This window comes from Neopelma chrysocephalum, unplaced genomic scaffold (assembly GCF_003984885.1).
Source record: "Neopelma chrysocephalum unplaced genomic scaffold, ASM398488v2 Primary Assembly neopelma1_24, whole genome shotgun sequence".
In the NCBI taxonomy this organism is placed as follows: Eukaryota; Metazoa; Chordata; class Aves; order Passeriformes; family Pipridae; genus Neopelma; species Neopelma chrysocephalum.
The window spans coordinates 11760184-11786922 of NW_020897693.1; the positions used below are offsets into that span (position 1 = coordinate 11760184).

General features: G+C 38.9%; 1 protein-coding gene across 1 annotated transcript in view; it reads left to right on the forward strand.

Annotated features, from left to right (window-relative positions):
* The first annotated feature begins 200 nt into the window (after positions 1 to 200).
* EHF (ETS homologous factor) overlaps positions 201 to 26739 on the forward strand; it is a 33548-nt gene continuing 7009 nt past the window's right edge. The window contains exons 1-6 of the mRNA XM_027703823.1: positions 201 to 312; positions 18348 to 18447; positions 20861 to 21106; positions 21427 to 21486; positions 23773 to 23841; positions 23928 to 23996. Coding sequence (XP_027559624.1) covers positions 18351 to 18447; positions 20861 to 21106; positions 21427 to 21486; positions 23773 to 23841; positions 23928 to 23996 — 541 coding nt within the window. The 5' untranslated portion in view covers positions 201 to 312; positions 18348 to 18350. The remainder of the gene's footprint in view (positions 313 to 18347; positions 18448 to 20860; positions 21107 to 21426; positions 21487 to 23772; positions 23842 to 23927; positions 23997 to 26739) is intronic.

The following is a 26739-nucleotide window of genomic DNA, read 5'->3' on the forward strand; positions in this document are numbered from 1 at the left end:
CCCGGTTAGACCTGTTCTCTTTGAATGCCTAGGACTGAGCTGGCCTTATGCAAACGCTCTCAACCTCATCTTGGTTGTTGTCGTTGCAGCTCCAATCAAATGAACAGGAAGTGACCTAAGGAATTCCCCTATTGGCTGCCTGAGTGTTCAGCAAAATGTTTTAAAATTAGTATCACATCCATTTATCTTCACTCCTGGGAGTCTTTAGTTGACATAACCTAGTACCTGTGCTTACCCAACCTACTGTTCTGTAGACTGTTTTCCCATTGCCTCAGTTAAGGATTTCCAGTCCAGAATCTGCAGCTAAATGAGGTAAGGTGTTCGAGGCTTTTTTTTTTTAAATTTACTTCCTTTAAAATAATGCCAGTGAAAATGAAAAAAAAAAAAAGAGAAGAATTGTCTGCTGGACTCATGACCACCATACTGAGCCTCTCCCTTCCCACTTGGGAAGAGCAGCTAAGCTCATTTGATCAAAAGGCTTTTTAACGCTACAATAAAGTTTTCTGGTTTCTTAGTCAGAACGTGTAATTTCTGTTTAAATATTTCTGTTATGCTTATGTTTGAGGGGGCTAGATACTGAGGATCTTTTCTATTATAATGTAGCTAATAATATTCCAGGTCCTAAATCTCCCACTTTTGTCAACAGAGTGATCATCTGTTGAGTAAGACAAGGGGCAAAAAAGTGGACTATCTCAATCCTATTGAAAGTGCTTGTGTTGCAGAACTGGGAGACACTTTACAACTATGGTATTTTTGTTGCTTTTGGTGATGAGGATGTTGATGGTGATTGTGTTCGTAACAAAATATCCCAAAGTACATTTATAATTTGGCTTGGTTTCAGCCTCAAGGCAGTTTCTTGGCAGTTCTGTGTTGAGGGGGGTTCTACTGAGCTTAGTCCCTTCTAAGCTAAAGCACGACACAGAACCTGGCTCAGGCATTGGGTAGGTAAATATAGTGTGAGGCCTGCAGTGTCTTTGCTTGTTTAATTTGTTTCTGTTCCAATGGTAATTTTATTTTAATAGAACCAGAACTGGCCCCTTAAGGTATAGACACAGTTGTTTAAGTAATTGTAGAAGTCAATGTAAAGGAAAAGCTGCTGGAAATGTATGTTGATTTTGTAAAATATGTATGATGGACTTAGTGATAGATGTTTGCATTTCACCACATGAGACATTTTAAGCACATAACTCTTGTGTATATGGTTATAAAGTTATTGAATTATATCAGTAATGTGTTTTTGGATCACTTCATCTAAAAATATATGTCATGTTTGCCTCTAAAGTACATCCAACTATCCTTTCTTTCCTATCTTTCCTATTCTTTAGACAATTAAACAAGTTCATAATGACAGAAATGAACCTTGAAGTAAAAGTTTCATTTAGTGGTTTTATTTGTACTTCTCTCACATGACACTTTGTTAAACATATCTAACTTGCACCAGTGTTTTCTGTAATTTGTGAAAATTACAGTGAAATTAAAAAATGCTCTCCTTTAAGTTTTGTTTTGATAGCAAATTTGTAGGTAGTAGTTTAAGCCAGTTTTCTGACATCTATTTTTCACTGTAGCAAATACCAGAACTGGAAAATATAGCAGTTTTATATTTAGTGCAAATGCAGAAACTAAAGAAAACAGTTGCAATCAAAACTCGAAAAACAACAGGATTAAGGTGTTTCTCTTGTAAATATCCCAATGACAGTTTAATTCCTGGCCCTTGCAATTTTCAAAACGAAGTGATTGTTGCAATAACAACATCGAACTTGTCAGATTTTTTCAGAGATAATGACATGACTTGAAGTAGAGCTTATCTTATAGAAAACTTCCAATCTTGAAAAAAAAATGTTAAGTCCAATGGTGGGAAATTCACCAGAACTTTTTTAAGTGTCCTGGCAACTAAATACGATTCCTCTAAAAATATTTTACCTCATTTTCAGTCTGATATGGGCTAGCTTTCACATTCAGCCATCTCTTTTTTTTGTCTTTTCATGGTCGGTGTGAAATGCCCCTGGCTGGCAAATTTCTGTTCCTTGTATAGATAGCTGGGGACAAGTCTTTTCTTAGCCTAGTCTTTGATAGCTGTGGTAGCCTAAGCTCCAAAGGCTGTTCCCTCTCATGAGAAACTTACAGTACAGTAAAAACCCCTAGGATCACAACCTGGTTCACTGTGAGCTTTTCCATCCTTTAATCACTTCAATGTTCTCCCCTAGTTTTTCAACATCTGCTGTGAAATTTGGATGTCAGGACTGGACAGAGTCTGTAGGAACAACAGTGTTAAACAGAGGTATTATGAGTCAATATACTGTGAATTCCAGTTCAGGGGTTTATGAAGTGTGCCCAAGGCTTTATTAGAACCACCATCCTCCAAACACCCTTCTCCCCTTTGAGCACTGGTCCTACACGCAGAGGTGAGGTTATCATTAGTGGAGTTGATGTTTCCTTGCAAGTAGTTTTTCCATTATTTTCTGCTCGAAGTGTAATTTGTAAAACCTCTAAGGATGGTAAAAAAGTATATTTTTCCCAAGTCATACTACTAAATGCTCTCGTATCAGAGCAGAATAATGCTTTGTTTGCCCCGGCACAAACTGGGTAGCCTTTCACAGCAGTGTATGGAGTGACAACCATATATTGCCCCAGTCGTGGCAAGATCAGGTAATAGAATGTGGTCTGTTTAACGTGGGTTATTATTTCACACTGGTCACCTGTGAGAAGATGCTGTGGTATTGCCATAGTAATTTCATATTACTCAGGGTGTTGTGGATTTTCAACAGTGGTGGAAACAGACAATAGGAAAGTTGGACAAAGAAAAAATTAATTTGGCTCCCACTGAACTTCCTCAATTTTTTGTCATTCCTGGTGAATTTTATTAACATCTGTACTTGTTCTGTCTGGGAGGTGCAAGGTAGCAAATTGCAATGGAGAGAGATCAAACTAAAAAAGAAAAATCATCCAGAAACATAGATGAAGAGAGATTAGAGAGGAAAAAAGGAAGGATTTCTGTAGATGTGTCTATATTCAGACAGGAGTGACATGTTAGCAGGTTGCTTGTCCTACAGCAACTTGCACCAAAACCCCCTTTGAGGTTGGAATTCTACATCTGCTGAAGAAGTGTGTATTTATGTACAATTCCCACAGAAGAGGATTAAAGATTTTATTGATTCAGTGAACTCATGGATTCATGCCCATGAGCCATAACACCTTTCCAGAATGACTGCTTACCTTTCCTTCCTTGTTCACCCCTTACACACTCTTTATAAATATGTCAGTCTCAGGATCAAACCAGGAAAACTTTTCACTGACTACAACGTAGCCTGGATCTATTCTGTGGAGTCTACAATCACATGCTTTCTATTACTGTTTACTTGTTCAGATTCAATCCCCACACAAGTACCCGAGCTCTTTCTGCAATACTGTGAATACCATCTCCGTGAATTGGAGATGTGACCTAGTGTATGGAGAGACAGGTTGGAAAGTGGGTGCTACAGGACATACCTGTCTGACTTAAAAATTGGTCAGTGTGCTGAGAACAAGATACAGATAGAGATGAATGACCCCTTCTTATTCTGAGGGCAATGTGCCCATTCTTTATAGGGTTTTCTGTGGTATTTCAGGGCTCTCTTTCTCATCAGTTTCTTTGTAAGTTGTAAAGTAGGTATTCTGGTTGAGGTTGGGGCATTCCTGCAGCAAACAGCACGTAAAAAGAAAAGGATCACAAACCTAGTTGTCATTTGTCATTGCTAATGACACACAATGTTAGGATGTGGTAGAACCAAATATAAAGGCTTTGCTGTACATGAGGAAATGAACAGAAACACTATTTTTGTTGCTTGCCTAATTTGTGATGTTTAGTGAAGTCTCTGTCCAATCTCACAGCTTCATTACTATTGAATTTCAACCATAAACTCATGAATTTTTCTTCCTAATAAGCGCCTTGTGAACATTGGTGAAACTTAACACCATTTTCAGAAAAGCACTCTGGCTTCAGCTGCTCAGCCAGCCCACTGTTCAAGGGCGCTTCCAGATCTCGAACCACAAATGTCTGCTTCTCTCTCTCTGTCCCTGCCTTCAGCACACTCTGCAGCTTTACATGTATTTTGGTCCCTGATGAACCAAGGAAGTATTTCAGTAAGTTTTCAAGAAAAGGTAACATTGCAAACTCGGCAATGGTGAAATTAATGAGTAATTCTCCTGATCGAAAGGCTAAGCAAAGAAGGATTTGTTCTCACAGCTGTTATATGAAAAAGTAAGAATTAATTTTGTTTCTGTGGAAGTCTTAGTATGAGAGTTTCTTTAAACTCTACTGGGGATGTAGTTTGCACCAAATCCCTCACAGAATGCCTAAAATACTTGGGACATTTGTTGGTCATTGGTCTACAGACGGGCAAGAATGAGTAAACATGGAGTCATGTAGCCAGTGGAGCAATCAACTGCCACTTGGCATTTTGCATGTCTCCCTCTGACGAAGAACCCTCAAAGGCTCCCTTTCCGAAAGCTGACATTGCACATGGTTATCATTACCTATTCCTCTGCTGATCTTGTGAAATGGGCTTCACAGGAAAGAGTACGGGAACTAGTTGACAAAACAGCTAGTTGGAGCTGAGTAATCACTGTCTATATATCAATAAGATGGGGTAATAAAAGAGAATTGCTTTGTGGTGGTGCAAAGAAAGTAATTCTACTTAAACACATAGAATAAAAGTTCCTGCCCATTAGGGAGGAAGGATACAGACATAAACATTTGAAATATTTTCTCAGCTCATGATTAGACGTAGCCAGAACCCCTACAAGTCTGTAAGGATTAAGCAACTATGTATAAAAATATGTTCTATTCTCCAAACTACTGGTGCCATCATAAGAAGAATTGGTTTTGTTTTTTTTAAAACTGTTTCGGGATTTCTTTCATTTAGCAGTGAGAAGGGAACTAATTTTTATTGCTATATAATTAAAGAATCCATGTAAAACTGCCCAAGATGTTATGGTCAGGAATCAGACTAAGTTCGTGATATAATGATTACCCCCAAACTTTCTTAATGATTTTTACTGTAACATATAATTATTATTACACAACAGTTTAGAAGCCTGCATCTTGATGATGTACTTTTAAAGTATGCTTGGTTAAGCAGTTGTCTCATAGATTGGAGGGGCTTTATCAGAGAGTCAAATTCTGACACATTCAGGGTGCTGTTCTCATCCCTTTTCCGGTGAGATCTAACATAGTACTTACATAAACGACTCTTAATATTCTCAGGCACTTGCCCTGATAGAGGAAGATGAAAAAGTTTTAGAAGACTGAATTAATAGGTGATGACTAAGATATCTGTACAGACTTATCAAAAGTGGAATGAATAAAATTAAAAAGATATCGTTTTTCCTCCATTTAGTGACATATCCTTACCTTCTCTAAGACTTTTAATGATGGAGCTGTAATCCTTTGAAACAACAGGTAGAAACTTCTTTGCCTTCTTTAAAATCTCAAATGATTAAATATTTTTGGATAAGAGTCAATCCAGTAAATTTTCTTAGTCTGCCTGTAGCTGACTCCAATATGCAACACTCACACAAACAGCCTCCACTAAGTAGATAGAATCATAGAATCATTTAGGCTGGAAAAGATCTCTAAGATCATTGAGTTCCAGCCATTAGCCCCATTAGCCCAGCACTGCTGAGTCCAACACTAAACCAAGTCCCTAAGTGCTTTATCTACATGTCTTTTAAATACCTCCAGACATGGAGACCCTGCCACTTCTCTCGGCAGCCTGTTTCCTAATATCCAATTTAAACCTTCCTGGTGCAATTTGAGGCCATTTCCTCTCATCCTGTCACTTGTCACCTGAGAAAAGAGAGTGACCCCTGCCTTGCTGCAACTTCCTTTCACGGAGTTGTAGAGAGTGATAAGGTCTCCCATAAGCCTCCTTTTCTCCCGCCTAAACAACCCCAATTTCTTCAGATGCTCCTCATAAGACTTGCACATCCCTTATCTCCTGTACAGGCTTTCTTACCATACCTTTTAAAATAGGAGTTCAAATATTATCTCCAGTTTCAGCCAATTTTGTTTGCTAATTTGAATAGCTCCCAATTTAACCCTTTAAAATGCAAAGCTAATGGAATTTGGCATCTATGCGTATTTTGTCAGTAGCTATGAATGAGTGACTATGATTGTCTTGCAGCAAGTGAGGGGCTGTTCATGCCAAGAGTCCTACCCTGAGCTGCCTGCGACTTCCATACCTGCAGCTTTTGCCCTGTGCCTCAGTAGGTTTCCTTTGGCAGGAATATGTGCATGGCCTGAGAGCTGGTGTGCCTGAGCTGCCCTTCCCCAAACCCCGGACTATAAGGAACAGGACCAAGGCGTCAGCCTTCCTTATGCTAAGACACGTCTTCAATATTAAAAATCTAATGAAGGTTTAATCATTAAAGATAAAAAGAAAAGAAGAAAAAAATCCCCAGCACCTGAAAATAGCTGTTATAAGGATCTTTGCTAACACTCCCTTCCTAGAACATTGTTAAAATAGGTATAAAATTCCATGGTAATAAATCTCTTTTTGAGGAAAATAGCTGTTTGAAATAGTCCAAAAACATTTTTATTGGTTTCGTTCTTGAAATCTGTTCCAGTTATTTTAAAGACTAAATACATACCTGTACAAGGGAGCTGAAGAATAAAACTGAAGGAAGTAAGGGGTTTTTTCCTATTTCTGACTCCTCCAGCCTCCGTCCTGGAGACCAGCCACAAACTCTGCAGTTTCTGTGAGACGTGGCACTCCTGTGCCGAAGATAGTTAACTGGAGATGATATTTTTGTCTGTTTTATTGATTACAGGCTTGTGATTGTATTGAGAGAAACTTCCTTGTCCAGGTCCGCCAGTCTGACTAAATAAAAGGCAAAAACAAAAGAGAGAGAAAAAAAAGGAAAAATAATTTAAAAAAGAGAAGTAAAAGAAATAAGGAGGAAGAAAAGGAATACAAGTGTTCAGTGAAAGAGAAGCAAAAGGATCGCAAACTTCACATCCAAGGTGTTTGAGACAGTCAGACCTGGTAGTCTGCAGAGCCTGCCTGCGTTTCAGGATTACCATGGCTGGGCTCTTCAGAGGGTGCCCTGGTGACCCTGGTGCACAACAGCCATGTTAGGCAAGTTTATTGCTTCCAGCGCAGATGCTCTGTGGTAACACTACTGCCTTTTTGCAGCAACACTGTAGCTTGATGTTTCACATTTTCTGTCTTTTACATGCAACTCTACATAACAGGCTGAGTTGCACTTTTGATCCTTGGACAACTTGAATATAGGTTTTTACATGTCAGTTGATCCCCAGTTGCTGGGGAACTTTCTTTTTAAAATTCCTTTCATTGTGATTAAAAGAGAAGAAAAAAAAGTAAGGAAAAACCTCTTGGAATACCTACAGTTCCACAGAACAGACATTTTGAATTTCAGCCAGCTCTACTTAGGAGTTTCTAGCTCATTTTCAGGGTCATACATAGGTCAAGGGCAGCTTTTTTGATTTCATACTTCAAGTGCAGATTTAATTGTATGGCTAACTTATCATTCAAATCTCTACTAGTCACATAATAGCCATGATGCATAGAAGAATCTTGGTTTCAGTCTGAACAGGTCTCTTTTTTGTAGAGAATTCTTTCCCTTACTTAATACCTTCTACCTGTCCTCAAAAAAACCACATTCAACCTAACTCATCTGCATGTTGAAAGATTTGCTGGAAACGTGATGCAATGGATAGCAGTGGAGCTTGAGCTGGAAGATACGAGTTGGACTGACTTCTCTGTTGACTTGTTACATGACTTAAGTGAATAATTTCAACTCCGTGCCTCAGTTTTCCTATTTGTAATATGGACATATTTCCTTAATTTCTATGCTTTGTGCCTTTTCTGTCTGTGTGGACTCTTCCTTCTCTGCTCTATGGCTGTCAGTATTTTAGGGGTTTGTCTATCATCATAGATGCTCTTACAGCAGTTTCAGAAGAACTTAAAAGTAGCTCAGTTCCCAGCTGAGTATGTACTTCTCGTAGACTCATTTTTTTTTTCTCGTAAAATAGTAGAGTAAGAGTTGGAGTGCTTTCCCATACGGGAAAGCAAACCTTCCCAGTCCTTTAGGTTTTTTTCTCTCTCAAGAAAGTTCCTTTATGGTTTACACTTAATTTGCAGCTTTTTCCTGGTAATTTTGGAACCACTGCATCTGATTTTCTTTATGTGTTTTGTATGACAACTTTTCTGACTTCAGTCTTAGAACAGCGTGTTACTTTGGCCGGTTGAGGTTTCTGTTGATGGCAAAGCTGAGCTCTTTTCTGACATCAGGCTATCCTGTAGCAAAGGACCATTTATGAAGCAGGAGAGAGTTCACATAAGAATTGAAAGAGCACATTTGTGCAAAACCCAATGGGAAAAGCTCTATCGTCAAACCGGCCCCGGCTGTTGAGGCAGATGCCAGGCTTTGCTTTTTTTGTTTATATTCCAACAAATCAAAGCTGACCTGTGTTGTTATCAGAGTAGAGCAGCAGGTGCAAAAAAATAACTCTGCTGCCAACTCAAACGAAAGGGTAAGACTAATACCCTCTGGGAGGTATTGAGAAGATAACAGAGAGCCATGCCAGCAACTGAATTAACGGCTCTATTTACGGTGGGTTTTACTTAATAACCTGCTCCTAACACTGACACATAAATACTCCATTGTGTTGTTTAACGCAACCACTGGAGAAATCAATGGAAACAGGATGGGCAGCTCTTGCTGTGCCAGGTGAGAAGGAGCAACACCACGGAAGTGTTGCTCCTCTAACCACAGGCCAGAGGGAGACAAGGAAGGTATTCTTGGCTTTTACAGAAGTGGGGAGACATCATTTCCCATAACTTCTTGACTTACCTGTAGAAGGTGACTGCAGAGCAAGGAAAATTCATTCCTCCATTTTCTGGTTGAAATCAGGGAGCATAAATGAGCCACAGCATATATATTAAGTACTGCCTCAGTGCCATGTGGCTCTGGGAGGTACCGGGCTTCCTCAAAAGTCCTTCGCGTGCAGGGCAAGTGAGCCTGCTGCTACACCCAGCAGTAAAGCAGACAGCTCTTATTCTTCTCATAACAAACACAATATAAAGAAACCACATGGATACAGCTGGGCTCCAAGTAAATGTTTACTAACACCACACAAACATGCAAGACTGAATGGCAGTCGAAGTAATGGTCTCACAACAGTTTCTGAAACAGGCTCAGTGAGCTCCACTGAGCTATTTCTCTAACAGCTTTCCTAGGGACACCTTCCTTTGCAAACAGATGCCCACCTTGTGATTTGGTAGTTTGGAGAGGAATGCAGTGCAAGCAAGCATCCTGGATGGAGCACTGTCTCTCCTACATCTCCTCCTTGAAATATGCTTTTGCTATCATGTCAGCAAAAGAATGTGATCGGATTGTGGTTAGTCAGTCACTGGGTTGTAATAAGGTAAAACACTGCTATTGACTGGATTAGATTCTGAGGAAGCTACCTAGTTTAGGATAAAATGCTTTATGCTTAATTTCCAGCTTCTCTGTCCTAGTCAATTTGTGCTGTGACCCTCATGCTAATAAAAAACCACAATGGGTTTGTTGATTGGATGAATCAATTCATGTAAAGAGTGGTAATTCCAATGGGAAAATTTGCACATTCCCCGAGACACTTCCCTGTTTTGGGTCTCCATCCTATGTTCTCACTCAGAAACCAACCTCAAAGAGGAACTCTGCAGTTTCCAGGCAGATGTCCTTTATTAAAACAACATATATGAAACAGAGTTTACAAAAAGTAAAAGAGAAATGAAAACAATCCTTTTTTTTATTTTTAAAGTGGCAAATTAGTGGTTGTTACTGTTGAAAACCAGACCAGCCCCATAACAAAAGGGAAGTGCTAATGGTGATAGTGGTTAAAATAAACTTCCACATGAAATACTGGCTGCTGCAGCAGCACGTATCTGAGTAGCTGTTATGTCAGCAACGATTCAGCATCTAATGAGAGCCAAACATGAATACAAACACAATTATTATTGTTATTATTGTCATTATTCACTAACAACTGAACAGTCACACAGGCTATATTAGCAGTGTGGAAAACAGTTCCCTCAATATGCTGTTAGTCTTTAAAGTAATGCAAAGAGAAGCTGTCATGGAAGGTAGAGGGAAGTGGTTGGGGAACCAGAGCCAAGGGAAAAGGAGAAGGTGTTAGAACATGATGGTAATATTTTGTTAGCTGATGAGGTTCATGCGTAATTATAGACGTGTGGCTCGTCAAGTTAAAGGGCCATCTAGAGTGCTTTTTGGCCATTTGTATATTTAGTGTATTGTAAGCAAAAGAGAGATGTTTAGCAAAAGGAGATTAGGGAGATGAGCTGGCTCCTGCTTAGAGGAAGGATGTACCAGAGAGATAGGAAGGACATGAAAGGAGGTGTGGAGTTGTTCCATGAGGTGTGGTGTTAAGTGCTGAAAGAAGAATAAAGAGCAAAGGGAGTTTTTCCCATTATTGTGTTTCCAAGACTCTGTATCCCTGAGGCTAGCCTGATGAATCTATGACAAATGACTTCTAAATATTCAGGAAAAAATGGTTGACCCAAATTATCATGAACTTGCTGAGGTGGTACAGACAGTAATGAAAGCAGTGCCAACTCTGAAAAATAAAAAAAGAAAATAGCCTACTTTTTTTTGGCCAGTTTTTAGTGAATCTATCTACTTGTTCCAAAAATTCTGATAATACGTTATTGCAAATATGACCAAACATCTATCACAAGAAATAAAACCTTTTCTTGACACACTTTTGCCTTAACTCTATGGCTAGCAATTTTGTTAACATCGTACAGATCTGTGCACAGAACTCCTACAAAAGGAGAATGAGGTTTTTGACAGTAAAATAAATTATGATCCTGCTTTTTTCATATTCAAAAACTAGTGGCATGGCACGAAGACACACATCTAGCCTGTGGTGTGACAAGAAAGCATGGATCTGCAACACTGGATTCTTGTTAAGTGACAGGTTCCATTTCACTGTTTTCTGTGCCAAGGTAACATGACTATGGGTAAAATTTGCAAAAGTACAAACCTTTGGTAGCTAGCACTGTCAGACACATCTATGCCTCGAGTCTGTTTGCTTTTGATTTAGAAAAACAAACAAACAAACCCCCCCTCTTTTAAAAGTCTCCCTTTTATTTTCATTTGACTAATGAGTGCCTTGAAAATTAAAGTCAGTTCATATGAAGATTATTGGGAAAAAAGGGTCAGAGAAAAAAACAACCTATAAGACTTTGTATATCATCAAGTATTTTTTTTTTTTGCATTCATAAAGTGAACTTTGTTCTCTCTCAAAAAGGAAGCTGAACTATGGTTTTGTCTTTAAATTACATCGTTAAAAGAGAGATAAGAACCAAACCCAAACCCTGGAGCAGAGGGATAGCTCAGATACAGATCTAGATCCTAACTTTTCTACCCAAGGTTCTCTCTAGTTAAAATATATATGCAAGATTTTGAAGCTTCCATATGAACATGTTAAAACAACCACCACATATCTCTTACAAAAGTTGCCTTGTAGTGCATCATGAAAATAATATCTTCAGTAATAAAATATTCCAATCAAGCTTTATTTGATTTTGTTTGTCATGATCCTATCTGTGATGTAGGTAAATGTTAAACACTCCTTTTCTATTCATCTTCCTTTTTCTGGTCTTTCAGTTTACCTTCATGTATACATTTAATATACAAGGTTCAAAGAAAACAAAAGACTAAACCAAACTCTTCCTTTCCAAAAGCCCACAACAGTAACTGATCTAGGTCTCAATGTAGTCTCTGAAAGCTCACCAAGAGTCAGTTTTGCACATGCAAAGGTGGGTTTATGCATATGAACCACAGTTGTATACACCAAAAATACAGAAGCATAGGAATGTGCACTTCAGAGAAGTGTAGAAGTGAAAAAGATTGGCCCCAAAGCCCCAAAACGGAATCCTGAATAAAAACAATATTGGAGATTATTTAGAAAATTTTCTAATAATTCCTTGAACTTCACACTCATAGTGGGATTCAGCAAACACATTTCAGTACTATGGCCCAAAGGTACATGTGATGGACTAAAAATGAAATGCATCAAATGCTTGGCATGTTTTACAACAAATATTGAATGTGATCAGAGTGTTTCTTTGTATGAACTTTCTTCAAAGCTCTCTAAGCTTTTGCAATTCTATTAGTGGTGAGTCTTGAGGTTATCATCAAATAGGGCAAGCTGTGTGTGCTGTCATCTGAATGGTACTTTGAAGGTCATAGCAAAGTGGTTCAAAGTTGAGCTTTTTGTTGCGAAGCGAATCCCTGCGAGTAATCCGCCTGCAGATAAATTTTCTTTTGAGCCTCTCTCGGCTTTATGGCCACTAAACCAAAGGTATGGAAACAAAGCAGTATGTGATGGCTACATATGGATCCACGTGGCCAGAAGAGATGCTAGCATACTGCAGGAAAGTTTCATATCTGAAACTGAGCTGTGGCAAGGATGATATCTTATCTGGGAGTTTGACACAGACACCAAGGATGAACCTGAGACCTTTGCAAATCAGGTAGATAAAGATCATAGGGCAATTTTTGGGCCAGCCATAACTGTATGTATAGGCACACTGTCTCAGACCAAGGCCTTGAAGCCTTGGCAGTAACACACGTTAAGTGAAAGGGAAAAAGAAAACCCATAATAGTAGATAACAGAAGACCCACTACAGAAGCTCACACTAAAATGCAAACATGCTTTCAACATTCATATATTCATTTTGCCCTTACCACCACCAGAGATGTAAAATAGGTGGTTGGAATGCAAAGCAGCTAATTGATCATATATGTTAAAAATACAATGCATTTATGTTTCCAAAGTAGCCACATGTGTAAAACAAGTCCACGTGCTGTGTTGTACACGTCCTTTGTTCCTGATGTCTTGAAAATTCTGCCCACTTAGCTATCTTTTCATTTTTCAAGAGAAGTATTAAAAATCCAGATTTTGTTACTCTGCAGTTGCAATTATTACTTGGTATTATTTATTTTAGATTACTGTTTAAGTCTTTGACTGTAATCCAACATGTAGTAATGACCTAAAATATTTAACATTCTCTGTAGATACTTGTTCCATAAACTCCAAACCTTGAAAAGCAGGGATTGTGTCTTCACTGTGTACATAACACACTTCAAAGAAAACAGGCCCAGGTGAAATCTACATTTGAAGTTCAGCCATCATGGTAAAAGGGGAAAAATGGGGAAGAATCCCATAGGTAAATACGCCAAAACAGATCCACCCTTTTGGACACGCCAGGAGGAGCTGCACTGAGCTTGTCTCAGCTAGAAGTCACTCTCAGACTTTGCATAGCTTACAGGTGGAGTCATGGCTTAGCAGTTTCAGTCAATTTTGCCCTAGACATAATTTTTATGTTTTGCATAGAGTGCATGGCTTTAGAAATGAGAGGACTTTAGGCCACTTCCTCTACAGGCTCCCCCCTCCTCGCCCCCTTAATTCATTTCAGAGTCATGACATAAGCAACTATACAAATTGATATCAGAACAATCACTCTGGTTTTACTACTTTAGGATTAATTCACTTTCTCTGTACTGCTTATTTGCTTTTCATTTTGTGTTCAGAATTTTCCTGTCATTTAATAGGAGCTGTTCTTGATAGATTCTGGTTCAAAGAAAGGAGAAACCCATTATATGGATGTTAAGACTTATTGGGTTGAATGTGGAAATGGCTATCAGAGTCACTTATTTTCAGAGCACACCTGTAGTGCAATAAAATAATTTGCATAGAGCACACTATAAAGTGTTCAAGGTTCAAGGATCTGTAAATATGTTTTTCTGCAATGTTGGATTTGCTCCATGGGCAGAGCATAGCTCCTTGCTCTTTCCATTACTGCTATTTACTCAGAGTGGTCGGTGGTCAAGGAAGACAGGAAGAGCAGAGCAAATGACCTGCTGTTACTGCCAAGTTGCTGGTTGTGACTTGGCCAACACTTCTTCAGACTCCAGTGAGAGCTTTCACTAAGAGAAACCTTCAGGCTTTAGTCTTTGAGTACCACCTGATATATTGAATACAGGTGAAAGATTATTTTTTTAAAACAGATTCATCCCTTCAAATAGGAATGACTCTGGAAAGAACTTTGCTGAAAGCCAATGCAGAACTATATTTAACTGTGCTGGTTGAGCAAAGTGTTATTTGCTTCCTCTCGTATCTGTGCAGTGTTTCTAGTGGTGTTATAAGATTATACTCCAGAGATAGCTCCTCTTCAGTGAAACAGAATGGAGATGTGGTACAGTCACCTGAAATGCACAGACATACAGGAGTATGTGTACATGTACGTGTATAAAAAGACATGTGAGTGTGTACATGTATGTATAAAAATACATGTGAGTGTATACATGTATATACGTGTGCTTTTATTTATAATGTACCATGTCTTAGCAGAGGGACATACCTCAAGATCTTCATATTGTTTTCCAAAATCTCAGCTCAGCTAGAACCCCTTTTTAGCATGGTTTCCTGAGGAAATGAGGCTTTTGTGGTTATTCGGTCTGTGTTTTGGCTTTTGCATTTGGCCTGTAACAATCTTTGAGTTTCATTGCCAATTTTAATTAAATTTGATATGGGGGTAGAAGTCCCAGGGATGTGAAGTTTTTACAGGATTAATGAAAACTGGCTGCCAAGTACAGGAGGAAAATCCACTAATACTCGATCCGAAAGAAAGAGTGACGCTTGAGCTCACTCCTTTGAGACAATGAGATATTATGAATGCCCCAACCGTGGGAAAAACTTCAATCAGCACTCACATCTTACTAGACACTAGAGAATCCAACCACAAGATACACATTCATAGGAAACAAGGCTTCACTAGTTCCACCATTCACTTTGATACATGGAATATAATTAAAAGAAAACTGAACATCTTATGTGTCCTTCCCCTTGAGGTTTCACACCCTTTAACCAGGTTTGTCTGTACACCAGGGAGAATTGCGCATTTGTCCCTAAAGTATGAAGAACACACTGCTTCCAATATCCTGACTCAAAATCTTTCCAAGTATGGGATGAGACACCGATATAAGCAAAAATCTTCCATGAACTTTTAGCAAAAAAAATCATATACAGGATGACATGAAGAAAATCACAGTTTAGTTTTGATACATATTTTTGAGCATAATGCTGTATGGTTCCAAGCAAAGGTGTGGAAGTTATATTAGTAGGACTTTATACACCTCCTGAACAAAGTGTTAGAATGACTTTTAAATAAGCAACACCCTTACATTAAGATAAAGGAGATGACTTGACAGGTTTCAAGACACTAAAACACCTGTTCCTTGAGTAACACACAGAACAAAGTAAAGTTTGGGTTAAAGCTAAATCCAGTCCTGTTTCTATGATTAATAGCATATTGCAAATTCTCTCTCTCATACACAATTGTTGCTACAGGTGATACTGAAAGTTATTCTGGTTGAGATAACTTATATAGCTTCCAAAACTGGGATGTGTTGATTGATTAAATTTTAGGGAAAGTTCCATACACATTATCTGATAATACTATTAGTGTTGTTTATGATACTGTGAAAAGCAACTGTCTGCTGGACTGTGACAGGGAAAGAACTTTGTAAAGGAAAATAACTGAAACCCAAATCTAGGAGAAAAGCTGTCAGAGCGATTCTATTCAGATCTCTAATGTGCATTGGTTTTAGTTACTGCTGTGGTAAAAACCTATGCAAGACACATGATTTAATTTATTTAACTATCCATAGCTTCAGTTGCCAAGTCAAAGTGTCATAGGATCTTTTGGTTTGGAAATTCACCTGATTAGTTATGAAGAAGGAAAAATGAGAGTTTACCTGAACTGAATTTTCAGGGCAAAATTGCACAGGAACTTGAACACAGAAATAACTTCATTTCATATGCACACATTTTCCCAGACACATTTGTATTTGCGAAAGTAACACTTATGAAAACTGTGTAGAATTCCAGAAACTGCAGAAGTTGCAGAATACAAAACCACATAACCCAATACTTGAAATTCTGGGATGGCTTCTGTAAATATGGCTTCAGATTAACAGATTTAAACTGAACATTAAGTGCAAATTATAATTTTTTAAAAAGAAGGGAATTTACCAAACCGGGTTCCTAAGTGTGTTTTGCTAATCTTCAAGTTTTATAGTTTTCCCGGAATAGCTGGTATTCTAGCTTACCTCTATTTGATACTGTAATAAGGTCTTGTTTATTAATACTTCATTCATTCATACCTAATTATCTTTAATGATTAAAAACAAAGTTAAAGAAATAACTTGATACATCATCAACCTGTACAACCTCAGAAGTGTCTGTATTGACTGTCAAACATGCATTATTTCCTAAAAGTTCTTACACATCAAGTATATAATTTATATACATGTTATATGTTGAACATCTTTATAATCGCTATATTAAATTAAAATCCTTCCTTGCACCTTCTTCTTCACAAACTAAGTGAGGCCTTTACACAGGGCTAAAAAATGTCTTCTAATTTGCATAAATGTACTGACTGATACGATAGTAATCTTTTATTTGGCCACAGTGGGACAATACGTATGATACATATCTAAACGGTTAATATTTTATAACCCCGTATACCTACCATGAGAAATTAAATTCTCCTTGCTAGTGATCACTGAATTACACATTGGCTAGAATAAAAAGTGGAAAACAACTGTTAAATCATCCCAGGTTTGATCTTGCCATTCTGCTTAGCTACAAAAAAAACCAAACCAAAACAAAAAACCCCCTAAAATAGTTTATACTGTAAAGCACCATTCCCTGTGATAAACTTCCTAGGGTTTTGGCTTTTTAAGCAGTTGTCAGTAACCTCTCTTTCTCCCTCTCCTGTTCTAAATATATAGAGGGGTAGCGAAATGGGGGGGAAGAAAGAGATACTTGTAACTTTTAAGTTACATGGTTTATTTTAACTGACAGAGCAAAATACCAACCCAGGTTGTTTTCAGGCTATTCCCTTAAAACCAAGGCTGTTAAGTGTTTTTATTGTCTCCTTTTCTTCTACCAAGAAGCTGGCATGATCTCGTAAGGGGTCAGGCTGCACTCTCAATGGAAGCTTTTTCATCAGCCTCAGTGGATAAACAGCCATGACTAGTGACTTTAACCTTCACAAGTCCATTTTGTATTTCATAATCTTTTTAATTCCAAGGTGAAATCTAGTTGCGTGCACACGCCATCCTGATGTCTAATGTTTTGTTTTTATGTACTCTGTGGCTTTCGACTTAGAATATTTTTGAACAATGGTTTGGTTTTGTAGTTTGTGTGTGCGCGCGTTTTTATTTATATAGGAATAACAATCTAAAGCCTTTACAATCTTTAACAAATTACTATCCCCATCTCAAATAATGTCTATGGTTATAATGTATATTTTTAAAATTTGCAACTTTAAACCACTGAAAGATAACATAAAATACCCGTCATTGGGGAATTTTGTATACTTTCACTGGAATGATTAAGCATGTGATAAGCATATGATATCTTCTGAAATATCATACAAGTATGGAGTTTTTAAGTATAAAAAAATAAAGGACAATTTTTCTCATTGTGCTAATGCTAAGATACATGGTAAAGACAGTTTGTGTCTCTTAAAAGAGGGAATGATGTCTTGGGGGTGGTGTCACTCCAAAATATCAATTCTATTATAACAATGGCTGTCTCTTTTCTAAGAGCTCTGACTGTCTAATTTATTTTGGTGATCTGAAATGTATGATCTGGGATATTTGTTACGAAGAAGTGTTATAGACGCTGCTGACACAGATCAGATAAGAAACTGACAAGTTATTCCCTATAATGCTACCTCCCTGTAGCATTATTATGTGTGTCCTTCTGTGTGAAGGATTTTCTGAGCATGGCTTGTAGTCGACTGTAGGGATTTGAAGTTATTGAAAAGTCTTTTCTCTCTCCTAAAAAAAAAAAAAAAGAAAAACAAAAAGCATGTTTAAATCACATTTCTCTTTGAAAATGAAAAAAAAGTAAAACTATTTGGTATTTCATTTCTCAAAGCTTGGCAGTTTTCATGTGTTGCTCTGTCAGGAGCCTTGTCTTTTCATTCGGCTTCTTTTCTGATTACAGATTATTCATTTATGGATGGGCAGCTGTAGAAACTTGCTTCTTGCATATGCAAATTAATCATGGTAATGTTTATCATAAGGAGATTTTGTGGCAGTGGAAAAGGGGTTGTGTCAACATGTTCTTGATTTCAGTTGTATCTTCTACAAATGGAATTGGCCTCCTTACTTCATCTTCAGAGGATTTTTTTTTTTTTTGCCATTTACCTCTTGGACTAGGCACCGCTCACTAAGCAAGCTGTTTGGTTCACTTACAGATCATGATTTTGGAAGGAGCTGGCAGAATGAGTATCAATTCCAGCAGTAATCTACTCCACCAGCAGCCTTCCTGGACAGACGGATATTCCACATGCAATGGTAGGAGCAATTCAGCCACTCTGAGACATGTTCTTTATGGGGAGCCAGGGGAAAGGGACTGCTACACCTTTAAGCATGTACAGTATTATTTGTCAGTAGCACTAATCCACTGGAGTTTCACTCCTGGAAACAAAAATTTCCATTTGTTATTTTTTTAGTAAAAAACTGAACTTGCAAACCAGACCAGTTTATTTTGTAATTTCCTTACTGGTTCTTTTTCTTAAAATTAAATTGTGTTGAAAGTGCCAAAAGTTCTCTTTTCTCAATCCAGAATTCTTTCTCTCTTACTTTACCCCTTACACCTGGAGAATATTCCAGGAGAATATTCCTTTTGCTGCTTTACTGTATTTCCTTTTTTCCACTCAAAGTACTAGATAGCTTTCTAATTAGACTGGCATTAGAGCACTTGATAGCTTGTGATTTGAGATATTTTTTTTCCTCTTACTGTTTTCTGATTATATGTCTGTGTCTATAAAAATGTATTCATATATATTCTCTCAATATAAAAATATATGTATAAACCTCTCTCTCTATATATATAGTACTTGGTATAATTTTAAAATTCTTTTAATTATTCAGTGGACATGTAAACCTTAAAATCTAAGCAGAAAAACACACAATGCTGTTGTCCTTCTAATCCAAATAATGCCGCAACAGAACTTACAACGAAAGTTCCCACTTAATGAAAGTCTTATTCTTTTTTGTGTGCAATTTCTAGATACACAGGAATACATCAACATGTGCTTAATAAATGTGCCAATATGTCTGTAACAGAGTCATGCAGAAAAAAGTCCTGACTGACTTTCACTTTGCACAGGATTTTGTGAAGGGAAATGGCAGGGGTCTATTTTCTAATTTCCAGTGTGAAACTTCTCAGGATTCACTTAAGTTTTGGAGGGACAGGGAGATCAGACCAGACTGCACAATAATTCACGACTTCACTTACTTTTACCTAGCTGCATTTTCCTCTCACTAAAGTATCTTCATTTACATTAGGATTCTAGTGGCCTCAGAAATTACTTTACCCTTCTAAAGTGATAAGAATACACATCAACCTCCTTTTTGGGGGATGATTGACAGCTTCATCAAAGCTGTCTCTGACATACCACACTTTTATCATTTCCACACTCATTCCTCAAATCCTTCAACAGAAGTATGAGAAACAGTCCTGCAAATTCTCTAAGTTACTGACACAGGCCTTGTTGGCTAGTATTGACAAAGAAACCTAAGTAACTATGCTTTTTTTTTTTTACCTGAAAACTAGCATTGTGCCCTGTATCTCAACTGAAGAGACCTGTGGTCTAGTGGCACCTGGGGGAAGGCGGTTTCCTAAAATGTGCGAACTCTGTTGCTTATGGTCCTCTAACAATATCTACAGTGTTAGTATTTCTCACAGCTGTGTGGTTAATCTTCTAGGGCAGACTGGTAAAGACTGGTGCCATATCCTGGAGTGGGACTACTGCAGAGCTAGGCCATGGCAGTCTTTCCTCCTCCTGTAACCTCTCATTCCCTCAATCTTAAACTGTTTGTGCACTTGTGAACATTTTATCACACCATTACCTCTGCCTGGCATACTCCATTGCCCTCCTTTCCCAAGAAATAAATTGCATTGAACTCTGTCAGGGCAGACCAAAGCAGTCCTGCCTTTGCTCTTATCTTACATAATTATCCTATCCCAATTACAATTTCTTTCATTTGAACCCGTAAATTATTGTCGTGCAATGACATTCGACTGAAAACAGTTTGAAAGATCAACGAGAAAAGATTCATTCTAACAAGAAAATTAGGCAGCTTCCATAACTAAAAATGAGTTTTATAACTACATTCAGAAACCACCTTACCTTACTACAGCAATAACGTGCATTCATCTGAATGCCAAGTCAGTCGTGAAGCTATGGCCCATACTGACAGGGTTTACTGTGGAGCAAGATGAGAGAGCCTTAGATTTTAACCTTCTTTGATTGAATCCCATGATTTGTATTCAGTCCCTACAAAGTTCTTATTCAAAGAGAGTCTCCATGTCACATTATGAGAATTTTGCAAGACTTTCCATCATTTTCTGACGCACTAAAATCACTGGCTCACACATCCCTTTTCAACAGCACTTCTGTAAGATGTCTCCTATCAAAGAATTTTGGTGTATTTAGCCAACACTACTAAATTCATTCCTGCAAATTAAATCAGTGAAGAGATACGTAATGAAATAATTATCAGTTTTTAATTGGAAAACTGAGGCAAACCCCCTCCACAGCATCTTCTCCAGCAGTAGCTACTGAGTCAGTGTTAAGGACTGAGAAAAGTGTCTATATCTGTGGACTTCCAAGGCAATTGGCCATAGATTTTTATTGTTGATGACATAATGTTGATGACTATTATGCTGACAGAGACTGTAAATACCTGTTCTCTTTTCCAGTATCCAGTAGCTTCTATGGAACCCAGTGGCATGAAATACACCCTCAGTACTGGACTAAGTTTCAAGTCTGGGAGTGGTTGCAGCATCTCCTTGATACCAACCAACTGGATGCCAACTGCATACCTTTCCAGGAGTTTGATATTAACGGGGAACATCTGTGTAGTATGAGCCTGCAGGAATTCACTCAGGCAGCTGGGACAGCAGGACAACTGCTTTACAGCAACCTTCAACACCTAAAATGGAATGGTAAATAGATATTAGACAGAGAAACATGTACAGTGCTCTGAATTCTGAGATCTTCAGAAGCAACTCACATTCCCCAGAGACCTACCTGGCAGATCATAGTTGCTGTGTTTGCTATTCTGCTTATAGCTCTATATTTACTATAATGTTAAATTTTAAGATAGGACTTAAGCCAGAATTCTGATGGACCAAGAGGAAAGAGAATATTTCCTGCTCCAAAACTAGCCCTCTGGCTAGTTGTAGAAGTTGCTGCTTGTGGCTAACACCTTTGATTCTTCTGTGCTCATTCTCATAGGTTTTATCTACCATATGCTTTCTTACAGGCCAGTGTGGTAGTGATATGTACCAATCTCATAATGTCATTGTGAAGACAGAGCAAACAGGTGAGTGACAGTTGGGTAACTTGTCTTTTGATGGTGACAAAAAGGGGAAACTGTTCATTCCAAGAGAGAGATATCAAAATGGCATTAGATAAAATGGAAAGTGTATCATGCAGAATTAAAGAAGTCACACAAATGTTAGTCAATATCTGCTTCTGAAGTTTTGGATAACACCACATGCACATGGTCACTTTTCCTGGGAGACCTCTGCAGTATCAGCAGTCTACACTAATGGTCAGAGTTGGAATCGTTAGCGGTGCTCAATGAATGCAGCTTTGTAGAGGACTTCATTCTATGCTTCATTCACCAGATTTCAAGACAACTATTTTAACAATATGTCCAGTTAAAAAAAAAAGGAGAGAAAAAATATTTTGTTATTAAGTTCCGTTAATGTCTGAAACACTAGGAGATTTCCCAACCAAACAACTTGGAGAGAAAAAAACCCGTTACATTTCAATTTCTTCATATGTTTCAAGGAAACTGAAGTCTCTTTTTCTAATGTCTTCATTGCTAGATCCCTTTCCTCACAGGACTTTGTTTCACTCAAGAAAGAACTTCAGCTTGGTTCAACTGTCCTTTTCAGGCATGATTACTTTCCTGATTGCTTTACCAGAGCACTGTCTGTCCTTGCCGGTCCATATCCAAACGCTCTCTATCCCTCTAGTCCCAGCCTCTCTGTATGTGGGTGCATTCAGGAGCCACGTTTTAATATCTCCTGACAGAACAAGTACAGATCTGTTGCATGTGGCGTCTCCAACAAATACTGTCAGCCAGTTTATTCAACTAACCTGTAGGAGCCCAACCTCCCCAGCCAGGGACACCATTCACCTTCTCCTTGGAGCAGGCAAGCTTTGTAATCTGCAATCCGCTCCTTGCCTGTGCCTGCACAGTATGGGTGATGCTCATGCAGCAGCCTTGCTGCTTGCCATGGAGGTAACTCCAGTAATCCTTTAAGTCCTGATTTATGAGATCTTGCTATAATATTACTTCCTCCTCCTACTAGAGATACATAGTGCAGGGCAAAGTACCTCAGCTGCACATCCTGGAAAGGACTAACTGATGTATGGTTCTCCTAGATATGCCGAATCAGGAGTGGCATGGTGGGGCTCTGGTGATGCTGATCACAGGCAACGGGAGTGGGTTTAGTTTCTGCATGGGGAGGAGCAGGAATTCTGGATCAGGCTGCTGGGAAACATACTCCTTTTGAGCCAGTAGGGACAGGGCTGGTGATTTTGAGGGGAAGCCTTCCTCATTCTAATAAACCATCACAGTTGCAAAGATATGGGCACTGAAAGAGGCCAAAATGGGAAGGAAAGCTGTCTCCCCATGTCCTGGCTAAGTAAGGACTGTTTTCAGAGACAACATTAGGCAGATCAGGCGTTTAAGCAAGCAAAGGGTGTGTGCTATTGTAGGAACGCAAGCCCTGGGTGCCCAAACATGCAACTATTAGTTAGCATGCCTGCAAAATTCCTATGTCATAAGTGGTAACTCAGCCAAACACAATGATTTAGTTGTAACTAATTTTTGGTTTTTTGATTTCATTTATATGAGCATGAAAAAAATTAGGTGTAACCTAGATCTGAACTTTATATCTCATCCTTTCTGACCTGATTTCAAAAGAAAAGGAGATTTTTAAGACTTCTGGCCTCAAAAATGCACTATGAAGAGAGTAATTTCCAGATCAACATACAGATCATAAAGACAATACTTCTGCTTATATTGATCCATATGACCAGAAGGTCACTAAAGACTATTTCTCTTTAATCATGAAGGTGGTTTTTAGGTTAAGGAAGGGACTTGATGTGCCTGGAATAAAATGGTCCTTCATCTAGGATGAGGCTTTGATGTTTCTTACTATGTGCTTAAGCATGAAGCTCTGTTTCAGAGATGACTTTCGAGTTCTACCATTATAGAAATAAATGCTCATCATAAGCATCCTTCTGTTTTAGTAGATATTTGAGAACACTTTCATCTCTATGGCACCAACGCACCGTCATAATTATGAGGAACTGAGAATTCAGGACTGGATTGGGTAGAATTAAAGTTGATCTGGCATAGGAAATGTCCTTCAAGGCCAGGCATAAATTAGTCAGGAAAAGGAAGAGGATATTACATTATTTCTAAAAGTCGGTGCTTCGCGTAAATACATTTGCCTAAATATGCAAAACCCCATCCATAATTGGGTGAAAGGAAATGATTTTGTGCATAGCCCCTTCACTTCTTGGTTCCCTCTGTGTTAAAAAATGTTCTTTTAGTGATCTGATTTTCCTTTTGGTCCTTTACTTTCAGATCCGTCATTAATGGTGTCCTGGAAAGAAGAAAATTATCTGTATGACAGTGGCTATGGTAGCACAGTAGGTAACTAACATCACTTCATGCATTTCTGAGATGGTTTTGTTGTTGTCTGAGGCTATTAGTTTAAATGTCTTCTTTTTAATTCCCAGAGTTATTGGACAGTAAAACATTCTGTCGTGCTCAGATTTCCATGATGACACCTAGTCACCAATCTTCTGGTAAGGAACTTGTAATTATATTTTTAATTGTTTGTCACTTGTCTCAGAGCTACCGACATGTAATAGTCTCTGTGGTCTTCTGTTGTAGGATTGAGTCTGAGCCTCCAGTAATTTTAAACCAAGCAATGCTGATTCTGAGAGATTTATTAGCTGTCATTATTACAATAGCTTACTTTAAAGAAATGTTTCTCTCTTCTCTATGTCAAGAGAAAGATGATAAAATAGTCTGTAATCTCCACATATCTTTTAAAGTATCTGAGTCAAAGGGGCAGATGTTGCTGTCAGAGAGACGAGACATTCCAGCTACACCGCACTTTTCCGTGGTATAGTAGGGTATGGGCAAACAAGGGCCATATTCCTCCCCAGAAGTGGCTGTGTTTCTCTAGTAAGCCAGTGACTCATGCTGAGTAGGTAGCTGGGTTTGGGGCCAAGCTTTGGGTTGGCCCAGGGAAGCCATAGGGCGGGCACCAAGCCCTCTGCCCAACTGCACCAGCACAAGGGTGCACTGGAGCCTGTCTCAGTTGATGGCAGGGTGGTCACTAAACACCTCCTCACTTCTATGAGAGAGAGTTGCACTCTGCCTGCTAAAGAGCAAGAAAGAGCAAACCCATTTGCTGTAGTGCCTGGTGAAAGTCCACTCTGGTCACATGTATCGGGGCACTCTGTGGGCCCTATGCTGGGGGCAGGCACCAGGGATAGAGGTGAGAGAGTAAGGCAGTGGGAAAAGAGCAGAGCAGAGATAATAGGGGAGCAAAAAAGCAGGAAGGGAAAGGCAGGTTCTTCTTAGGAGGCTGTTAAGCGAAGAGATCCGAGGGAGAAAGCGGTAGAAGTCCTGGGAGGATATGAAAGAAGAGCAAAAGAGAGAAGAGAAAAAACTTGACCAGAAGAAAAAAACCCACCAAACCTTAAAAAAAACCCCAACCAAACACTCTGTTTGCTTTCTCTGTCGTCTCCACCCACTCTTATAAGGTGGTTACTAGGATGTCAGAGCTCTATGACAGGGCTGGGGACTTGTCCAGATCCTGGCATGGTGTGTTTATCCGCTGACTGCTTAAGCCTAGAGCCAGGGTGGCCCGCCAAGGGCACAGCCTCCTGTAAAAACTAAATTTGTATATCCCGTAAAAAAATAGCTCATTCCTGAATCATATGCAAATAATGTGTAACCTTTTGTCAAAAGTTTTGCAAGACAGCTTTGTTGAAACTGCATCATAACTCTTTTCATCTGTCAGGCCCCAGTCTCCTAACATGGTATGTTTGAAACCAGTCTCCATGTAGGAGCTGTGGCAGAGCAGGAGGCTATTTACACAGCTGAAATCCAGAATAAATCACCGGGTAGGCAGAAGGCAACTGAACTTCCAAGAATAAATCTCCAGCTAAGTAGAGCATAACAAACATTTGCAAGCGAATTGTAAGATTTTAAAATGACAAGGATTTATATGAGGGCAAATAAAGAACTGGGTCCTGCAGTCCTTACCTGGAATTCCCACAGGCTTTTAATAACATCAGGGGAATCATAATGTGTGGAAAGGCAGTGAAATAAGCTTCATCTTACTTCCCCCACACCACACCCCCCTCCAAGCTGAGTGAGGTTCAGGCTAGTTCCTGCTCTTTGAGAATAGAAAGGCAAAATGACTCAGAGCACGTTTGCTGCTTGGGGGTCAAGGACAGTAATTTATCAGGCTTAGAATAGTAGAGGTTAGGCTTATCCCCACGGACTTGTTCAGTTTATGTTTCCAGTTATGTATGAATAAAGCAAGTGTGTGAATAACTTTGCATCTACCTTTTCACATGCAGTTATTGCAGTAGCTTGTGCAGATCTGACAAGTTTCTATGCAAATAAATATTTCCTGTGAGTCATTTTCCCATGCAAATGCCTGGTTTCCATGAAAAGTATGATAATTGTGCATTCATAGAAGCTGGGAAAACATGCGTGGGACCTTAAGCTTTGCTTTATGGGATTCAGGGACAAAGTATGCTGAAAACCAAACACAGAAGGGGCTCCCTCTCAGGACTATCCCACAGATTTTGTGAGACTTAGAGCAATCAGATGAAAGCTGTTCATTAAGAACAAGAGTAGAGCCAGGCTGCGGTGGTTTGAGGGCGGGAGGGTTGAACGTGCAGACTGTGAGGTAGGTTACAGTCATGAACAGGCGGAACTCTTTTTTTCATTTCTGAAGGAACACTTGTGCCAGAAACCCTATTCCTCCTCTGGCTGGCTGCAGGTGATAAAGTACCATTGATGAGAAATGGCTTGTTTCTATGGCTCTGAGCCACAGAAAAATATATACACGTCCAGCTGCCAAAAACTCCTACTAGCGCAGCCCCTTTCCCCCACCCTGCCCCCCCAAACAACAACGCTTTGCCAGTTCATTATGTTTTAGTCAGGTAGGTGTTCTGTGCACTGGTACCAGCACATACATTTCACATTAGATCATCCCTTCAGAAGCAAATAAGCCCCCAAAGATACATGCTTCTGCAAAGACTAAGATATAATGGGACAATTCAGGATTCCTTTTATAGATGTGATCATCTTATTTTTCTCTCTCTCACACATAACATGAGGTGAGGTATTTGTTAATCAAATTTAGGTTTCAAAAGCCAAATGTTTACCCCTGCATTCATTCTTTATTCATCAATGGTCTCTTTGAGAAGTGTGCTGATTAACATATAGTAAAGAAAACAAAACTCTCCCTCCTCTCTTAGATTACCTTCCTAAACGTGATTATCTTTAAAAGAGATATTT